General features: G+C 46.4%; 1 protein-coding gene across 1 annotated transcript in view; it reads right to left on the reverse strand.

The window, feature by feature from the left end:
- The window catches only part of LOC121281422 (gamma-aminobutyric acid receptor subunit alpha-6-like), a 165,684-nt gene that overhangs the window by 123,844 nt on the left and 23,396 nt on the right, over window positions 1–18,444 (reverse strand). Inside the window, exon 8 of the mRNA XM_041194366.1 lies at window positions 18,104–18,354. Within this exon, the coding sequence (XP_041050300.1) occupies window positions 18,104–18,354 (251 nt within the window). The remainder of the gene's footprint in view (window positions 1–18,103; window positions 18,355–18,444) is intronic.

An 18,444-nucleotide genomic window follows, 5' to 3' on the forward strand; every position in this document is an offset into this window, starting at 1 on the left:
CCGCATCTGACTAACCCCTCTCTCTGTCACCATTCCCTCTGCTGCCTAGTACCCTCAGTTCAACCCCCAGGACCCCACTGTAGACAGCGCCGACTCCACCCTCTTAGGATCATCTCTCTCCCACCATCACTGCCTGGAAGCCCCCTTCCCCACCTATTCACAATACCCCCACAACCAAGGCGCAAGGCCCTTCCCTCTCTACCATGCCTTTGCACTCCCACCTTCCCTCCCTGGCCCAGTCTCCCAGCCTGCCCTGGCCTCCCTGTCTCCCTCCCAACCCTGGACTTCCTGCCTCCCTCAGCCCTCCTCCCTTCTCCATGCCCCTTAGAATGCCTCCACCCAAGCCCAATCATTGCATCATTGAACAATGCTCCATAAGAGGAAAAAACAGCAGCTATTCACATCAACTCCAGCAAGTTGACTACCTCACCTGCTGAATGCCACTGACATGGGAGTCTTAAATCTGCAGGCACATATTGCTCACTTGCAGAGAATTTAATTGGGAAGGGAAACTTAATTATGGTGAAATGGCCTTGTAATGAGCATGCATGGCCTGCAAATGCGTGCAAAGGGGCTTCAAACCTCCCTGTACTTAATAGCTTAGTTTCATCCTGCCGTCAAGAAGCTGATCTTTAGCCTCCTGCTCAATTAGGTTCTCCTGCCCTCCTTGCTTTTCCTTCCTAGGACCAGCCCTATGATGTAATTCTAGAATGAAGCAGGGCTTGAAATTTTCACTAATGTGCAAGACTGAGATGAATAGATATCATGGACCGTAATATGGGAAAAAACTGGGTGGTCTGATAGACTATTGAGTACATACCAGCAGCAGTTCTATTCCCTGAGATGTAAGCCATTCAACCTGTTCTTTCTGCTTTACACTACAGCATTTAACCTATCATAAATTCTTCCTTAGTTTATTCAGTTACCTAAGTGAGGTAACAGACCATGGTTAAAACTTAAAAGAAGATAAAACTTGCCGAAATTCTTCTTGAACGTTAGAGTGAACCAGCCAAATTTAGAAAGTATTTGAACATTATGACCTATGTTCCGTGGCCTCTACCAATTGCATACCACAGGTGAGTTTCCATAGCAACACAGAACAGGAGGACTTTCGGCTTATCGTGTCTGCGCTGGCTCTCCAGAGGAGCATTTTATCTAGAGCCATTACCCGGCCTTCTTCCTGTAGCCCTGCATGTTCCTCCTTTTCAGATAATACTCCAATACCTTTTAAATGTCTTGATTGAACCTGCCCACACTCTGAGGCAGTGCATACCAGATCCCAACCATTCACTGCATGAAAACATTTTTCCTCATGTCCTCATTGTTTCCTTTGCCAATTACCTTAAATCTGTGCCCTTTGGTTCTCAATCCTTAAACCAATGGGAACAGCTTCTCCCTATCTACTCCACATACTCCTTATGATTTTGTATACCTCTATCAAATCTCCTCTCAACCTTCTCTTCTCCAAAGAAAATAGTTCCAACCTCTCCAATCTGTCCACATAACTTAAGTTCCTCATCCCTGGGACAATTTTTGTGAATCCTTTCTGCACTCTCTCTAATGCCTTCATACCTTTCCTATAGTGTGGCTCCCAAAACTGGACACAATATGCCATCTGAGGCCGAACCAGTGTTCTATACAAGTTTAACATAATTTCCTCAAGGGGTCATTATATGTGGGATTTTCTTCCCCGGAAAGCAGTGAAGGCTGGGTCATTGAATTTATTCAAGGCAGAGTTAGACAGATTATTGATAGACAAGGAAGTCAAGAGTTAGGGGAGACAGACAGCAAAATGGAGTTAAGACCACAACCAGATCAGCTGTAGTCTTATTGAATTGCACAGCAGGCTCGAATGGCTGCAAGGCCTACTCCTGCTCCTAAGTCCTATGTTAACATAACTTCCTTGATTTTATACTCTATGCCCATATTAATAAATCCGAGGATGCTGCATACTTGATTTACTGTGATCTCCACCTTCTCTGACTTGAGGTCCATTTGCTCCTGCACCCCCTTTAAAATTGTACCCTTTATTTTATATTGTCTATCCATGTTCTTCCTACTCAAATGAATCACTTCAAAGTTTCCTGCATTAAATTTCATCTGCCTTTCGTCTGCCCATTCCACCAACCTCTGGGTCCATTTGAAGCTCTGCACCATTCTCTTCACAGTTCACAATGCTTCCAATTTTCATATCATCCACAAATTTTGAAATTGTGCCCTGTGCACCAAGGTCTCGATCATTAATATATGTATCAGTAAGAGCAGGAGTCCCTGAGGAACTCCACCACAAACCTTCCTCCAGTCTGAAAAACAAAGAAACACTACTTGCTGCTTCCTGTCATTCAGTCAGTCAATTTTACACGCATGTTGCTACTGTCTCTTCCATTCATGAGCTATAAATTTGCCCACTTCTGTTGTGCGGCAGATTGTCAAATGCTTTCTGGAACACTACATCAACAGCATTATCCTCATCAATCTTCTGTTGCAGCATGAAAAAGCTCTAGCAGGTGATTTGCCCTAAACAAGCCCATGCTGACTTTCCCTAATTAAACCATATTTACCCAAGTAACTATTACATTTGCCCAGAATTATTATTTCTGAAAGCTTCCCCACTACTGAAGTTAAACTGGCCTGTAGTTGCTGGGCTTATCTTCATGCCCTTTTTGAAAAATAATGTAACATTTGCAATTCCTCCAGTCCCCCGAGTCTATGGAAGACTGGGAAATTATAGCCAATGCCTCTGTACTACCTATTCTCACTTCTGCATTCCATCCGGTGTTTCTGCCTTATCAACTCTAAATACAGACAGCTTAACCAATACCTGCTCCTCATGAATTTTAAAACTCCAAGTGTCTGACTTACCTTCTCTTTCACCATAAACTGAGCAGCATCTTGTTCATTGGTAAAGACAGATGCAAAGTATAAACTTAATTATTTAATGAATTTAGACTCACCTATGGGAAGAGCTCTCACAGAGGCGGACCTGCACGAGGTACATGGAGAGGGAAGAGAATAAATACAGCCCAGGGAGGGTGGTCTACATCACTAACCTTGGGGAAGAGCAGTCAGAGAGGCAGACCTATCAGCTGCTTGGCCCGCACCAAGATTGAAGGAAAATGAGAAAAAAAAAAATCAAATTGTGACATCACAGGAAAGAAACAATTTGATTGGTTGGAGAAGCAGCTAGCTATTTGGTATCACAGAATTACACAGTGCAGAAGAGGTCCTTCGGCCCATCGAGGCTGCACCGACATGTGAGGAACAGAAAGAGTACCAAACAGTTTAAGGTTTATTCTATTCCTAAGGTTTAGAATATAGTAGGAACTGTACTTTTTGATAAGGTTTATTATGAAGGATTGAAGTTTTAGGTTAAGGCATGGTGGGACAGTTCAGCCAAGGGGAACGCCTGTCCTGTGGCATGTGGGGAGTTGTGGACACTTCTTGTGACCCAGACAAGCCCATGTGCAGGAAGTGTCACAAGCTTGAGCTCCGCGTTTCAGAGCTTGAGCAGCGGCTCGAGTCACTGAGGTGCACCCGTGAGGCAGAGAACCACATGGATAGCACATGCAGAGAGGTTGTCACACCGCAAGGTAGGGACAAGCAAGCAGATAGCAAATGGGTGACCACCAGGCAATCTAAGAGAAAAGGGCAGGTAGTGCAGGAGTCCCCAGAGGTCCGTTCACTAACCAGTTTTCCATTCTGGATATCGGTGAGGGCGATGAAACCTAGGAGGAGTTTTTTTTTACTCATTCATGGGATCTGGGCTTCGCTAGCTGGGCCAGTATTTATTGCCCATCCATAATTGCCCTTGAAAAGGTGGTGCTGAGCTGCCTTCTTGAACCGCTGCCGTCAATGTGGTGTAGGTACATCCACAATGCTGTTAGGGAGGGAGTTCCAGGATTTTGACCCAGCGACAGTGAAGGAACGGCAATATATTTCCAAGTCAGGATGGTGAGTTACTTGTAGGGGAACTTCCAGGTGGTGGTGTTCCCATCTATCTGCTGCCCTTGTCCTTCTAGATGGTAGTGGTTGTGGGTTTGGAAGGTGCTGTTGAAGAAGCCTTGGTGAATTCCTGCAGTGTTGTTTGTAAATGGTACACACTGCTGCTACTGTGCGTTGGTGGAAGAGGGAGTGAATGTTTGTGGATGTGGTGTCAATCAAGCGGACTGCTTTGTCCTGGACAGTGTCAAGCTTCTTGAGTGTTTTGGGAGCTGCACTCATCCAGGCAAGTGGGGAGTATTCCATCACACTCCTGACTAGTTCCTTGTAGATGGTGGACAGGCTTTGGGGAGTCAGGAGGTGAGTTACTCATCGCACAATTCCTAGCATCTGACTAGTAGCCACAGTATCTATATGGCCAGTCCAATTCAGTTTCTGGTCAATGGTAACCCCCAGGATATTAATGTCATTGAACATCAAGGGGTGATGGTTGGATTCTCTCTTGTTGGAGATGGTCATTGCCTGGCACTTGTGTGGCGTGAATGTTACTTGCCACTTGTCAGCCCATGCCTGGATATTGTTCAGGTCTTGCTGCATTTGGACATTGGCTGCTTCAGTACTTGAGGAATCGCGAATGGTGAATATTGTCCAATCATCAGTGAACATCCCCACTTCTGACCTTATGATGGAAGGAAGGTCATTGATGAGTGCAGCAAGTGCCAAGCCCATGGCACCACAGATGGCCCAGCTGTACAGGAGGAGAGGAAGAAGAGCAGAAGGACAGTACTGCTAGGGGATTCTTTAGTTAGGGGAGCAGACAGCCATTTCTGCGGCCATCAATGTGACTCCAGGATGATTTGTTGCCTCACTGGTGCTAGGGTCAATGATGTCACAGAACAGCTGCAGGGCATCTTGTGGAGGAGGGCAAACACTCAGAGACAGTGTCCACATTGGTACTAATGACATAGGTAGGAAGGGGGAAGTGGCCTTGCAATCGGAATTTAGGGAGCTAGGTAGAAAATTAGCAAGTAGGACCTCTAAAGTAGTAATCTCCAGATTACTCTCAGTGCCACATGCAAGTGAATACAGAAATAGGAAGACAAGACAGATGAATGCCTGGTTGGAAAGATGGTGCAGGAGGGAGGGCTTTAGATTTCTGGGACACTGGGACTAGCTCTTGCAGAGATGGAACCTGTACAAGCCAGATGGGTTGCATCTGAACAGAGCTGGGACTGAGTTCCTTGCAGGTCATTTTATTAGTGTTGTTGGGGAGGTTCTAAACTAACTCAGCAGGGGTGTGGGAACCAGGAAAGAATGTTAGAAAGTAATACGAGGGTGCACGGAATGTTGGGAGAGGCAAATAGCACTAAAATAAATAGTAAGTTACTAGATGGGGTTGGAGTAAAGGAGCAAGTAATGAAGTCTAAATCAGGGTTACACTGTAAGTATGTGAATGCACAGAGTATAGTGAATAGAATTGGGGAGTTACAGACGCAGATTGCCTTGTAGGATCATGATGTTGTGGCAATAACGGAGACCTGGCTTAAGGAAGGACGGATCTGGGTGTTAAATATTCCTGGTTATAAAGTGTTCAGAAAAGATAGGAAAGAGACAAAAGGAGGAGGCATAGTGTTTTTGGTTAAGGAGAGTATTGCAGTACTGGAGAAAGAGAATGTGTCAGAGAATTCAAGGACAGAATCAATTTGGCTAGAGCAAAGGAATAAGAAGGCTGCAATTACATTGCTTGGTGTAATGTATGGACCACCAGCCAATGGGAAGGATATAGAGGAAGAAACCTGCAAGAAAATTACAGAGAGGTATAAACATCGTAGTTATAATAGGGGACTTTAATTACCTGTATAAAGGCTGGGATAGTGGTATTATAAGGGGCAGTGAGGGACAAGTGTTCCTAGATTATGTTCAGGAGAATTTCCTGAAGCAGTATGTGTCCAGTCCATCAAGAAAGGATGCACTGCCAGACTTGGTTCTTGGGAATGATGTGGGCCATGTAGATCAAGTGACAGTAGAGAAACATTTAGGACACAGTGATCTTTGTATCATAAGGTTTAGGAATATGGTGGAAAAGGATAATGGTCAATCCAGAGTAAGAATAATCAATTGGCACAGAGCGGACTTCAATGGGACAAGAACAGAATTGGGCCGGATAGGCTGGAACCAAAGGTTAGCAGGAAAAACAGTAACTGAACAATGGACTACCTTCAAAGCAGAGATGGTTTGGGCACAGTCAAGATGTGCTATCTCAAAAGGGAAGGGTAGGACAAACAAATCTGGAGCTCGTTGGGTGACAAAGGAGATAGAAATTAAGTTTAAGAAGAAAAAGTTTGCTTACGACACGTGTCAGGTAGCAAATATAATTGAGAACCAAGCTGAAAACTGAAGGTTCAGAAGGGATGTGAAAAAGCTAATACAAGAAGCAAAGGAGGATTATGAAAAAAGACTGGCAGCTAACATAAAAGGAAATCCCAAAGTATTCTATAAGTACATCAATAGTAAAAGGGTGGTAAAAGGAGGAGTATGGCCGATTAGGGACCAAAATGGGGATTTATACAGAGGCAAGAGGTATTGCTGAGGTGTTAAATGAATACTTTGCATCTGTCTTTAACTACGAGGTGGATGCTGCCCAGGCTACGGTGACAAAGGAGGAAAGTCAATCACTAGAAGGGTTTGAAATTGATAAGGAGGCAGTATTGGATAAGCTGTCGGTACTTAGAAGTTGATAAGGCATCGGGACCGGATGAGAGGCATCCATGGATATTGAAGGAAGTGAGAGTGGAAATTGCAGAGGCACAGGCAATAATCTTTCAATGTTCCCTGGATTTGGGGAGGTGTCAGAGGACTGGAGAATTGCAAACATTATGCTGTTCAAAATAAGTTGTAAAGATCTGTCTTGCAATTACAGGCCAGTCAGTTTAACTTCAGTGGTGGGGAAACTTCTAGAAACAATTAGTCAGGATAGAATTAATAGTCACACGGAAAAATTTGGATTGATTTGGAAGACTCAGCATGGATTTGTTAAAGGAAAATAATGTCTAACTAATTTGCTGGAGTTTTTTGAAGAGTTAACAGAGATGGCTGATGAGGACAAGGCCATTGATGTGGTGTATATGGATTTCCAAAAGGCATTCAATGCAGTGCCACACAACAGACTTGTGAAGAAAGTTATAGGTCATGGAATGAAAGGGGCAGTGGCAATGTGGATACAAATTGGCTGAGGGATAGGAAACAGAGAGTAATGGTTAATGGGTATTTTTTGGGCTGGAAGAAGGTTTGTAGTGGAGTTTCCCAGGGACACTTATTAGGGCACTTGCTCTTAATGATATATATAAATGATCTAGATCCTGGTGTGCAGGGGACAATTTCAAAGTTTGCAGACAACACAAAACTGAGGATAATTTTAAACTGTGAGGAGGACGGTGTAGAACTTCAAAAGGATATTGACACATTGGTGGAGTGGGCAGATAGGTGGCAGATGAAGTTCAATGCGGACAAGTGTGAGGTGATACACTTTAGTACAAAGAATATGGAGAGGTGGTTTAAAATAAAGAATACTATCCTAAAGGGTGTGCAGGAGCAGAGAGATCTGGGTGTATATGTATATAAGTCATTAAAGGTGGCAGGACAGGTAGAGAGAGCTGTTTCTACAGCATACAGTATTCTAGGCTTCATTAATAGTGGCATAGAGTACAAGAGCACAGATGTTACGATGAACATACATAAATCCCCTTTTTAGTCCCTAATCAGTCTCACTCTTTTTACTAGTCTTTTACTTTTTATATGCCTATTGAAGACTTTTGGATTCCCTTTTATAATAACTGCTTTTCATACTCTCTCTCTTTGCTTCTCTTATTTGCTTTTTCACTTCCCCTCTGAACCTTCTATATTCAACCTGGTTCTCAGTTGTATAGTCCACCTGATATCTGTCATAAGCACACTTATTTTCTTCATCTTAATCTCTATCTCTTTTATCACCCATGGAGCTCTGGATTTGTTCACCCTGCCTTTCCACATCATGGGAATATACTTAGCCTGTGTCTGAACTTTCTCTTCTCTAAAGGAATCCCGCTGTTCAAGATGCTGTTTTGCCTGTTAACCTTTGATACCAATTGATCTTGGCCATGTTCATTCTCACTCCATTGAAGTTGGCTTTCCCCCAGTTAATTATTCTTGCTCTGAATTGCTCCTTGTACTTTTTCCTAACCAAACAAAACATTATGATACAATGATTATTATCCTCTAAATGTTCCTCTACTGACACTTGATCCTCTTGGCACACTTCATTCCCAAGCAGGCCTAGCAGTGCCTCTTTCTTGTTCAACTGAAAACATATTGCTGCAGAAAATCTTCCTTAATGCATTTTGGGACCTCTCACCCCTTTCTGCCCTTTAAACTATCAATATCCCAGTCTGTATATGGATAAATAATGTCCCCCATTATAACTACTCAATAATTCTTGCATTTCTCTGTAATTTCCTTGCAAATTTGTTCCTTTAATCTTTGCCATTTGTTGGTGACCTATAGACTACACTGAGCAATGCCATTGTACCTTTTCTGTTTCTTAGTTCTAGTCAAATAGATTCTGTCCTTGACCTCTCTGGGACATGCTTGCCCTCCAGCACGATAATGTTATCCTTAATCAATACCACTATCCCTCCCCCTTTCCTATCTTTCCTGAACATCTTGTATCCAGGAATATTTAATACGCAGGCCTGTGCTTCTTTCAGTCAGGTCCCTGTTATAGCCACAGCATCATATTTCCACATGACAATCTGCACCTGTAACTCACCAATCTTATTTACCACACTCTGCACATTCACAGATATGCGCAGTAACCTTAATTTATCACTTCCTCCCTTACTCTGAACCATCTGATAACACTTCATCAGATGTATGCTTTTTTTCTTGCCCTTCGTTGTCAGGCTGCGCTGGCTGGCCAGACAGTTTTTGTGTATTAGGATGCATAAATGCACAAGGGGTTGATGTGAGGGAAGCGGCAGAAGGGCAAAACACGAGATGTGCAATTTCACGCCATCTGCAGCTTTTAATTCATATCAAATTAAGGGATGTGGGTGAAGTGGGATTTCAGAAGGTGCATAGGGAGGGAACATGACAGCATCATGGCTGGTTTCAGCAATGTCGATTACAACAGCCACAGTGACTGTCTTCTCAATATTTAAGAGCACCATCTCTGCTAAAGGCTCAGGAGATGCTCCAGTTCTCTATTGTTCTCTTCTGTTATATGCTATCTTAACATGCAAGAGAGATGAAAGAGTGTCAGTGAGTGTGGTCAATGTGCACGAGTGGCGTGCCTGTGATGATTGAATAGCTGGAAATGTGTGCAACCTATAAGATATGGATGTGAGGCTTGTAGCAGTAGTACGTCTGTGAGGGTGAGATGGGGCAGATGAATGTCAGGCATGGGTCCTGATTGCTGGAGGTCAGTGATTGGTGGGTGATGGTGGTGTGGTGTATTGAGTGGTGTGTAAGCTTAATGGTGCGGTGAGTAGGACCACTTGTGTGAAGTCATTGAACTGTTTCCGACACTGCAGCGAGGTTCTCAGGGCCAAGCAAATTAAACTGACCTCTATGCCTACCTGTACCCATGCTGTTTGCAGGGTATGCCTGGAGAGCTCTCTGGCCTCCTGTTGAAATATGATGGCTCTCCTCTTTTTCACCTCTTGGACTCCAGTGCCGTATTGTTAAGCTGGGACCCCTCTATCTCTGGTCTGCTGCTCCACTGTTCCTCTTTCTTCCTTGTGAAAATCATTCAATAATAATGATAATTTAACAACCTGCTGCAGCCAGAATGCACTTTCCCGGCCCTCTCTTCCGAGTCAGTAATGGCATCTTTGGGATGTTCACTCTGGTGGGTCAGTCCTGGCATTGGCTCCAAGGCCTGATGACATGCATGTGGCGATTATTTTTCTTGTTGAGATTCAGTGGGCATGGCCTCAGGAAATGAGTTCCGAGGCCCAATCGCTTCATTCAACAGACCCTGCAAAACGGTAGGTAAATAAAACAAACCTGTCTGCTCTCCAGCTGCACCATCCCCACCCTGCTCTCTAACAGTTCTAAACCCCACTCTAAACCTCCAGCACCTTCTAGCGCTCTCACACCTCTATTCCCCCACACTCACAGCTCCACTACCACCACAGCTCCCTCAGCTCAATGGCTTCAAAACTCTACTCCTCCACATCGCTACACCTCTGCTCTCACAGCTCTACCATGCCCCAAATTCTACAGCTCTCACACCTCCACCCTTCCACAGCTCTACTCTCCTGGTCTCACAGTTCTGCCCCAGCCTCTGCTCTCGCAACTCTACCACACCAAAGGTCAACCCCACCCCACAGCTCTCATCTCCAACACCCAAAGCACTACCTGCCCCCATGTTCTCGCAGTTCTACCATGCCCCAAGCCCCCACAGCACTCTCACCTCTACCCCTCCATAGCTCTACCACCACATCAACCCACCACAGCTCTCAGCTCTATCCCCACCCTGCTCTCACAGCTCCAACCCCCACAGCTCACAGCTTTACCCCCACAGCACTACCTGCCCCTGCTCTCACAGCTCTAACCCCCACACAGCTCACCCACTACCCAGTTCTCACAGCTCTACTGCTCACCCCCCCCGCCATAGCTCAGTCACCGTCCAGCTCTCACATCCCTACCCCCCACAGCTCTCAAAGCTGTACCCTCTACCCCTACCACAGCTCTCAGATTCCCATTCCCCTAACCCTGCTCTCTCAGCCTTCAGACAGCTGTCGCACATTCTTTTTCCCACCCCATCCCCCAACTCAACCCCTCACCCAATTGCTCTCATTCTGAGGTCATGCCAAATGGGGACAGAGTGTTTGGGAAGCAATGCCTCAAGAGGTGTAGGCTAGATGAAGCAATGTAGGTTAGCTTTGACTTGTGTTAGCCTTGCATGGAGCTGCACCCAATGCTGACCGTGCAGCCAATCTACAGCACATTTAGTGAGGGTTGCATGCTGCAATCATGGGCATGAGCTTATAGGACAAACCTTTGCATGCTGACTGCATTACCTTGACCAGGCACAGGCTCATTGCACATTATGGCCAGAATTTTGCCTTTGACGGGCTGGTAGGCCCGAGTGACTCGGCGGCAGGCGGGCAGCCGATTGCTGCTGCCAAAACGGGCCTCGTCGCCATTTTGCATGGCAGGCCAATTAAGGCCCTCCCAGCGGGTTAGCGACTCCTGTGTAGAACGGAAAAATTACTGTGGAAGCAGGCACGTTCAGACCAGCGTTTCCAATCGGGAACCAGCAGGCTGTATAAAAAGAGTGACCAGGCAGCCTCGTTGAGGCATGGCACCATGGCCACTCACAGAGAGACACAGGCTGCTCTCAGAGCACAGGAGGAGGAAGAGAGGGGCAGGCTGCAGAATAGGTCAGCAGGGGGGCCACTATCCCCTCACTTCTCAGAGCCTGCCTTGCTGTCCTCCTCCAAGAGGTGTCCAGCCGTCAGGATATTTTGTATCCAGAGGATGGGAAGAGGAGGGCCCCCATGTCACCAGGCAGGCGTGGCAGGAGGTGGGGGAGGCAGTAAGTGCCCATGACGATGTGTGGCGCACAGGAACACAGTGCCGCAAACGATTCAATGATTTGCTGCGCTCTGGACAGGTGAGTACCATGTCAGCCTTGGCCATTTTACCCAGCAGGTAGCCTTAGACTTTGAGCACCCCCCCACCCCCAACCCCCACGTCTTAGTGTCGTTACTGCATTGAGCATCTGGCGCACTCTGGGTGGGCAAACAGATAGTGACCATGCTTACATCAGCCTTAGTGGTTGAGGAGAAGATGGGTTCTCCCCGCAGCATAAGTTGGTCTTTGTGGCATTTGAGTAATCGGGGGGCAACCTGCAGGGGAGGCCGCTAGATACATACTCAGAACTTCAGCACATGTCATGTTGATGGTGATGAGATGGTGGAAGGGGAACCTCAATGTGTTGTGGCCAGGAGCCATCTGCTGGCCTCGGCGCCACACCTAGTTGCGCCTCCTTGCCATGGCACTAAGACCCGTGTGTTATTCAAAGTGATGGACGCCGAATGTATCCAAGGTGGCTGTTGGGGGAGGGGGTTGGGACCAGCTGAATTATCTTCTGGGGACTGATCACCAGTAGTGTGGACAGGAGCAGCTGGAGGCCTCAGATGGGCCACTGTGGTTGGGGTGCGGCATGCTCGTGCAGAGTACATGAGCGAGCAGCCCCAATAAATCCTCTTTTCTGTTCTGCAGGCCAAAACTGAACGCAATCTCAGGGAATGCCAGAGGACTGGAGGTGGGCATACCCTGCTCCAGCGCATCACCACCTACGAGGAGCAGGCCATGGAGCTGGGGAGGATGCAGGGAGCCAGGGAGATGGCGAAGCTGGGGTCCAGCGGCCAGGTATTTGAGGTCCACAGTCCCATCCACTCAGTTTCACCACCATCCAAAGCACTGATGGCTGCTGCAATCATTAATGCAGAACACTGCTCATTCACAGACTGATACAGTCAGACGTGTGGGTGATACACAAAGGTCCCTCAGCCCCTTGAGGATGCACGTCTCCAGCACCTTCCAAAGTCACCTTATCCCATTTGTGACCACTATCCCCATGGCCTAATATGCCATGGCATCGCTGCTGCACAGCCAAAGACGTTTTGCATCTTAGGAGGATTTGTACCTCCACCACCCTTTCAGGCAGTGCGTCCCACAGAAGGTCCTCAGCACCTCACCTGTCAACTTCATGGCACTTAACTTAAATAAATGCCATCATGTTATTCATCCCTGTGCTAAGGGGAAATGTTGCCTTCTGCCCACCCATTCTATGCCCCTCCTAACGGTATGAGGGTCAATAATGTGACCTGTCAATCTCCTGTGCTCCACGGCAAATGTTGCAAGTGTTTGCAATGTTTCCTCATCACCGCAACTCTCCAGGCCAGCATGCATCCAGGTCAGGTACCTCTGCACTCTCCCCCCTCCTATGGCGCATAACATGCCATGTGGCATTCCTTAGGCCATCTGACCAGCCTGTCTGTTTGCGCATCTGATGTTTGGGCCTCCTCTTGACTCTTTTCCACCCCACCAATGTTCATTTCCTTAGGGCCTTGAAGGGCAAGCAACTTATGAGGCTGGGACGGAAAGGGTTGAAAGGTGTTACTGACTGAACACTAACTGATGCACTGTCATTGTTGTTAATTTCAGCATCACCACCGCATGGCCGCAGCCAGCAGGGCCAGGGGCACCCCTCCACACCTGGGGGCCAAGATGTGCAACTTGCGGCACATCATTTCAGCCAGCCAGGCACCAGCGCAGAGACAAACACTTCGGTGGGGAATGTAACGTCGGCTAGTATCCCAGGTCACAGGGGAGATGGCACTTCACAATCGCTGGAGGAGATGGCAGGGACAGAGAGTGCTGATGGGGCCAGCAGCCAGAGGGTTGCGGGGGACCAGGCACATGCTGAGTAGGGCAGTGATGATGTGCCTCTGGAGATGTCGCCAATGCAGCAGCTGCGGGACTAGCAGCAGGATTCGCGGAAGCATCTGGCAAGGTTGCATGATGGTGTGTTTCAGTTGGTCTCTGCAGTGGAGGAGTCCAGGCAGAGTGTAACTGAAGACATGAACCTCAGGACAGAACTTCACACTTCCTCCACTGAGAGATTGGCGACTCTCATGGAGAGGTGCTTCGATCGGATTGAGACTCCTCTGATTGGGTTACGCTCTAACCTGCAAGCCCTCACAGTGCTAATGGCCACTGGTGGTCATTCACAATGTGGGAGATGTTCTGGGCACCAAAAGTCGCCACTCGGTGCCCATCCATCTGCGGTGAGCATGGAGGTCCAATGTGACATCAGGTCCATATAGCAGCTGTCTGTCGTCACTGCGGGCTCCTCTCAGGGTGCTCCGGATGAGGGCAGCAGCTCCTCCACCCCTCTGCCAGTCAACGTTGCTTCCATTGAGGCTGCGACAACTGGGGAGGTAATAGTTCTGGAACTGGCCACTCCCTCCCAGGTAGGGCCATCACAAGCTCCACGGGCCAGAGGACACCCGCCAAGGTCATCGAGGCCAACAGGACAGCAGAGTCAGCAGGCTGTCTCACAAGCCCTCCGAGTGATGGGGCAGCACCTAGACGTAGCACACGCAAACGAAAGCATAAGGCATGTTAGGCACTCCATGGGTATGTCACTGGTGATTTTGTGTTGGCCTTCAATTAGGGAACAAATAGTTATGTTTGTAAGAGAGATGTTTCTCTTTGATGTTGGATGGAATAAAGTCCAGTTCTCTGACCAAAGCTGAGCGTGTTTCCTTTGTGTTGCATTTGTATGTTTCACAGACGTCACATGAGTGTTTGAGTGGACATTGATGATTCTGCACTAAGCCCTTAGTTGCAGCTGATGAGGTGGAAGATGTGGCACCTAAGTGCCACATGTGGAAGCACAAGGCAATGCTGGTCCTGCTGATTGATGTGTATGGAGCTAGCTGAAGGTTCACTGGATTAAATTGTCCCCGGTGTCCCTGCCTCCTTGGTGTAGTAGCAGGTCGGCGTGCTGCCTCTCATCATCGCCCTGTGCTTCCTTATCCTCTGAGCCACTGCTGGATACATCATGTGCAGCCTCATCCACTGTGTCAAAGTCTTCATCATCAACTGCATCCCCCCTTTCCAGCGCAAGATTGTGCAGAGCGCAGCATGTTACCACTACCACAGAGATGCGATCTGGGGGGCACTGGATTGTGCCCCCAAGCGGTCCAGGCAATGGAACCGCATCTTGAGTAGACTGATGTCTCTCTCCACCACAGCCCTTATGGTGTCGTGGCTCCTTTTGTACCGCTCCTCAGTTTCTGTTCTTGGACGGTGTAGTAACGTCATGAGCCACCCCCTGAGGGGATAGCCCTTGTCACCCAGCAGCCAACCATCCAGCCGAGCCGGAGCACCGAAGAGCCCTCGCACCTGGGACTGTCTGAGGATGTAGGCATTGTGGGAGCTGCCTGGGTACCTTGCACAAACTTGCAGAATTTGCATCCTGTGATCACACACTATCTGCATGTTCATGGAGTGGAATCCCTTCCTGTTGACGAAGGCACCGGGCTCACCTGCTGGCACCTTGATGGCCACATGTGTACAGTCTATTGCACCCTGGACGCGGGGGAAGTCAGCAATGGCCGCGAAGCCTCTGGCTCACTGTGCCTGACTGGCCTGGTCACAGCGGAAGTGGATGAAGGTCAATGCCCATCTGAACAGAACGTCTGTAACCTGCTTGATACAAGTGTGGACAGCTGATTGGGAGACACCGCAAAGATCACCCACCGAGCCCTAGAAGGAGCCAGATACATAGAAGTGGAGGGCAGCTGTGACCTCCAGAGCCACTGGCATGGGGTGTCCACCCACACAGTTAGGGGAGATCTCAGGGCCAATCATCTGACAGATATAGTTGACTGTCTCCCTTGAGAGATGGAGCCTCCTTCGACACTGCACCTCAGTCATATTGAGGTAGCTGCTTCGCCGCCTGTATACCCTGGCAGCAGGATAGTGGCTTCTGCGGCCCCTTCCACCTTGGACAACCTCTTGGCCCTGTGCCCCGTGCCTGTGCCTGGCCTCCCAAAGGTGGCTCCCCTGGAGGCTGATTGTCCACTCCTGGCCTGCTCCTTATTCTATCCCTCCCTTCCTCCTCAGAGGAGCTGCCTCCAGTGGAGATATCAGAACCCATACCCAGGCTAAATGGAGGCCTCTGGAAAACTGTAGGCCCGATAAAGATTACTGTCTGCAGACTGGTGACCTGAAGCTTCAAAGTACACAAGAAGCTCTCGGAAATCGATGTGAACTGGTAACAATCACACTGGCAAGTTTAAAACATTTTCTGCATTAAATACTTCATGAATAACATGAACAACCCCTCTGAGTCCACATATCCCGCCAGTACATGAGTTTTAATAAAAAAAATCACCTACCCGTCTGCCCATTGGGCCTGTGCACCGAGCCGAAGTTCGCACAGGCCCCTCAACATCCTCATTGGTTGGCAAGTTAAGGGCCTTAATGAGGCCTTTAATTAATGGCGTGCGCACGCCCCACTACATTGCGCGCCCGCCGACCTAAATATCGCAATGCCTCGCACTGACGTCAGGACGCTCACATGACGTCAGCGCACGACATTTTAAGCCATGATGTTTGGGCTCTGCCACCTACGGGTCAGCCAGAAAATTCTGCCCTATGATTCCTGACGCTCACAAGCTGGTCATATCAAATCTTTGGTCCTCAGTCTCCCAGAAATTGGTCCTTTAGAATGTGATTGCAATTAGTAAAAAGTCCAAAAGATAATTACAGTTATCAGAAATATAAGTTGCGAAGAAGGTTAAAAAGGTTGAGGGTTTTTTTGCTAAAACGGAATTAGATGTAATGTAATTTAAAGTTTTAAGGATGGGAATAGCCTAAACTGTTTCAAGCATAGCCTGTGTGGATTAGCACCAAATGAAATAAATAGTATTTAGCATCATTGTCTAGTAGAAGTTAGCAGCCTAAAACTGGACCTTTGAATGGGCATGAATAAATTTCTTCATTGGAGGTTATAGTTTATATCAAAATCATTCAGATAAGTTGCAATTTGTCTCAATTTATATTTTGGCTCACGAAACTGGATCAGGCTTTGATTCTACTTGGGTCGGAACAGCCACCTTTTTCTTGGGTCAAGCTTAATTTTACCAAGCCTCAGAACTGAACAAACTGTCAATACTCACCAACAGCACTTACACATGAATCATAACTACTTAAGTAACTGGAGAACAATAACTGCCTATGAAATTGGATCCCAATAAGAAAGTGCTTTAGAGAAAAGGACTGGGCAAACAGTTGTTGAAAAAAATAAAGCACCAGGTCAGAGGTTCTTAAAGAAACTACTGGAGACCAACATAAAGGTAAGTTTTCTTTTTTTTAAACTTACATTTAAAAGTCACATTTATGTGGAGCTGATAGGAACGGTGACCACCATGCTCAATGAAAACTGTTCTGAAGATATGACACAAGGTGGTAGTCAAACTTTATGTGGGGCAGGAGAAGCCAGAAGACTGCCCTGGTCCCTTCATGGGAAGTCTCGATCTCTGCTGCCCTGGATTCCCCTCCACTTTTCAACTCCTGAGACCCTGCCAAAAAGCCTCCCCACCACATACCCTTCAGAAACTATAAACCTCTTTGAAATAAATCTTTCGGAGGGCTTCTGTTAGCAAAATACTCAGCTAAGTGAAAGAAGTTCGATGTTAACTTTCAATATGCTTGAAATCTGATTGGTTGCTGACTGTATACTCGAGATTGATTAAGGATTCTGCAATACACGTAAGGATAGCTTCACACAGCAACTCCGCGGAACACTACTATGATCAGAAAAATGAAATCATTCTTGCATGCATATAACCATCAATCACTTAAATGAGCAGACAGCATAAAGTTTGCATGCTACCTCCATTGGAAGCAATTGGTGCAGATTAATTTTGCATCATGATCCCCTCGCACATTTTCGGGTTCTACTGAAATTAGTGGTCAAGAAATTTTTTTGGTTGCTGAAAGATCAAATCAAACCTAGCAAATGCCTGGCATTATTTATATCGTACTTAGTCCAAACATTTTGATCTCTTTAATACTGGAGTTGTTTCAAAATGAAAATGCAATCATCGCTGCTGTGCAATATTAAGAACAAATTGTTCTAAATCTTATAGGTGCTGTGAAAACTTTACCATTGGCTAATAACATTTACTTTAGATGTACTTTTGTGGAGAAATGACAGCTACAGTGCTGTAGCTAGTTGGTGATCAACATTCTGTCATTAATAAGTGATGTCCACATTGCAGAGATAATGGTGATACAATTATTATGTGTATGAAGAAACAATCTACATTTGATAGTTCAGAGGATCTATTGCAAATATATATGACTTCATTTTAATTTTGTTTATGGAGACAGTGTAGTACAATTTATGCTATGAATACTTTTATATTGTGCTTGAAATGTTAAGTATAAAATTGTACTATATAAGGATATCTTCTAGAAACAAAATCAATGACATTTTTATTATGGCAGATAAGATGAAGACTAAGTGGGCAATTTACAAATGATAAGCTATCATGGCTTTGCCTTTTTATAATCAACAAGATGTGAACTCACTTACCGAGACTATCTCCTCTGATTCAGGCACTCCCATCACTGCAGACAATGCTGCTGTTCTTGCTGCTTTCCTTAGGGTTTTTTGAGCCTGAAGATTTGTGAAGTAGTTTACTGCTGCAAATTCAATCAGTGCAGAAAAGACAAAAGCGAAACATACAGCTATGAACCAATCCATAGCAGTAGCATAGGACACTTTTGGTAGTGAGTGGCGTGCGCTGATACTTAGTGTAGTCATGGTTAAAACTGTAGTGATACCTTCAGCAATTTAAAAAGAAAAATAGTTAATTAACTTAGCATTGTTGGTATTTGGCATTGATAGCAAAGCAACAGATCAGATGGCCAATG

This window comes from Carcharodon carcharias, chromosome 8 (genome assembly GCF_017639515.1).
Source record: "Carcharodon carcharias isolate sCarCar2 chromosome 8, sCarCar2.pri, whole genome shotgun sequence".
Taxonomy (NCBI): Eukaryota; Metazoa; Chordata; class Chondrichthyes; order Lamniformes; family Lamnidae; genus Carcharodon; species Carcharodon carcharias.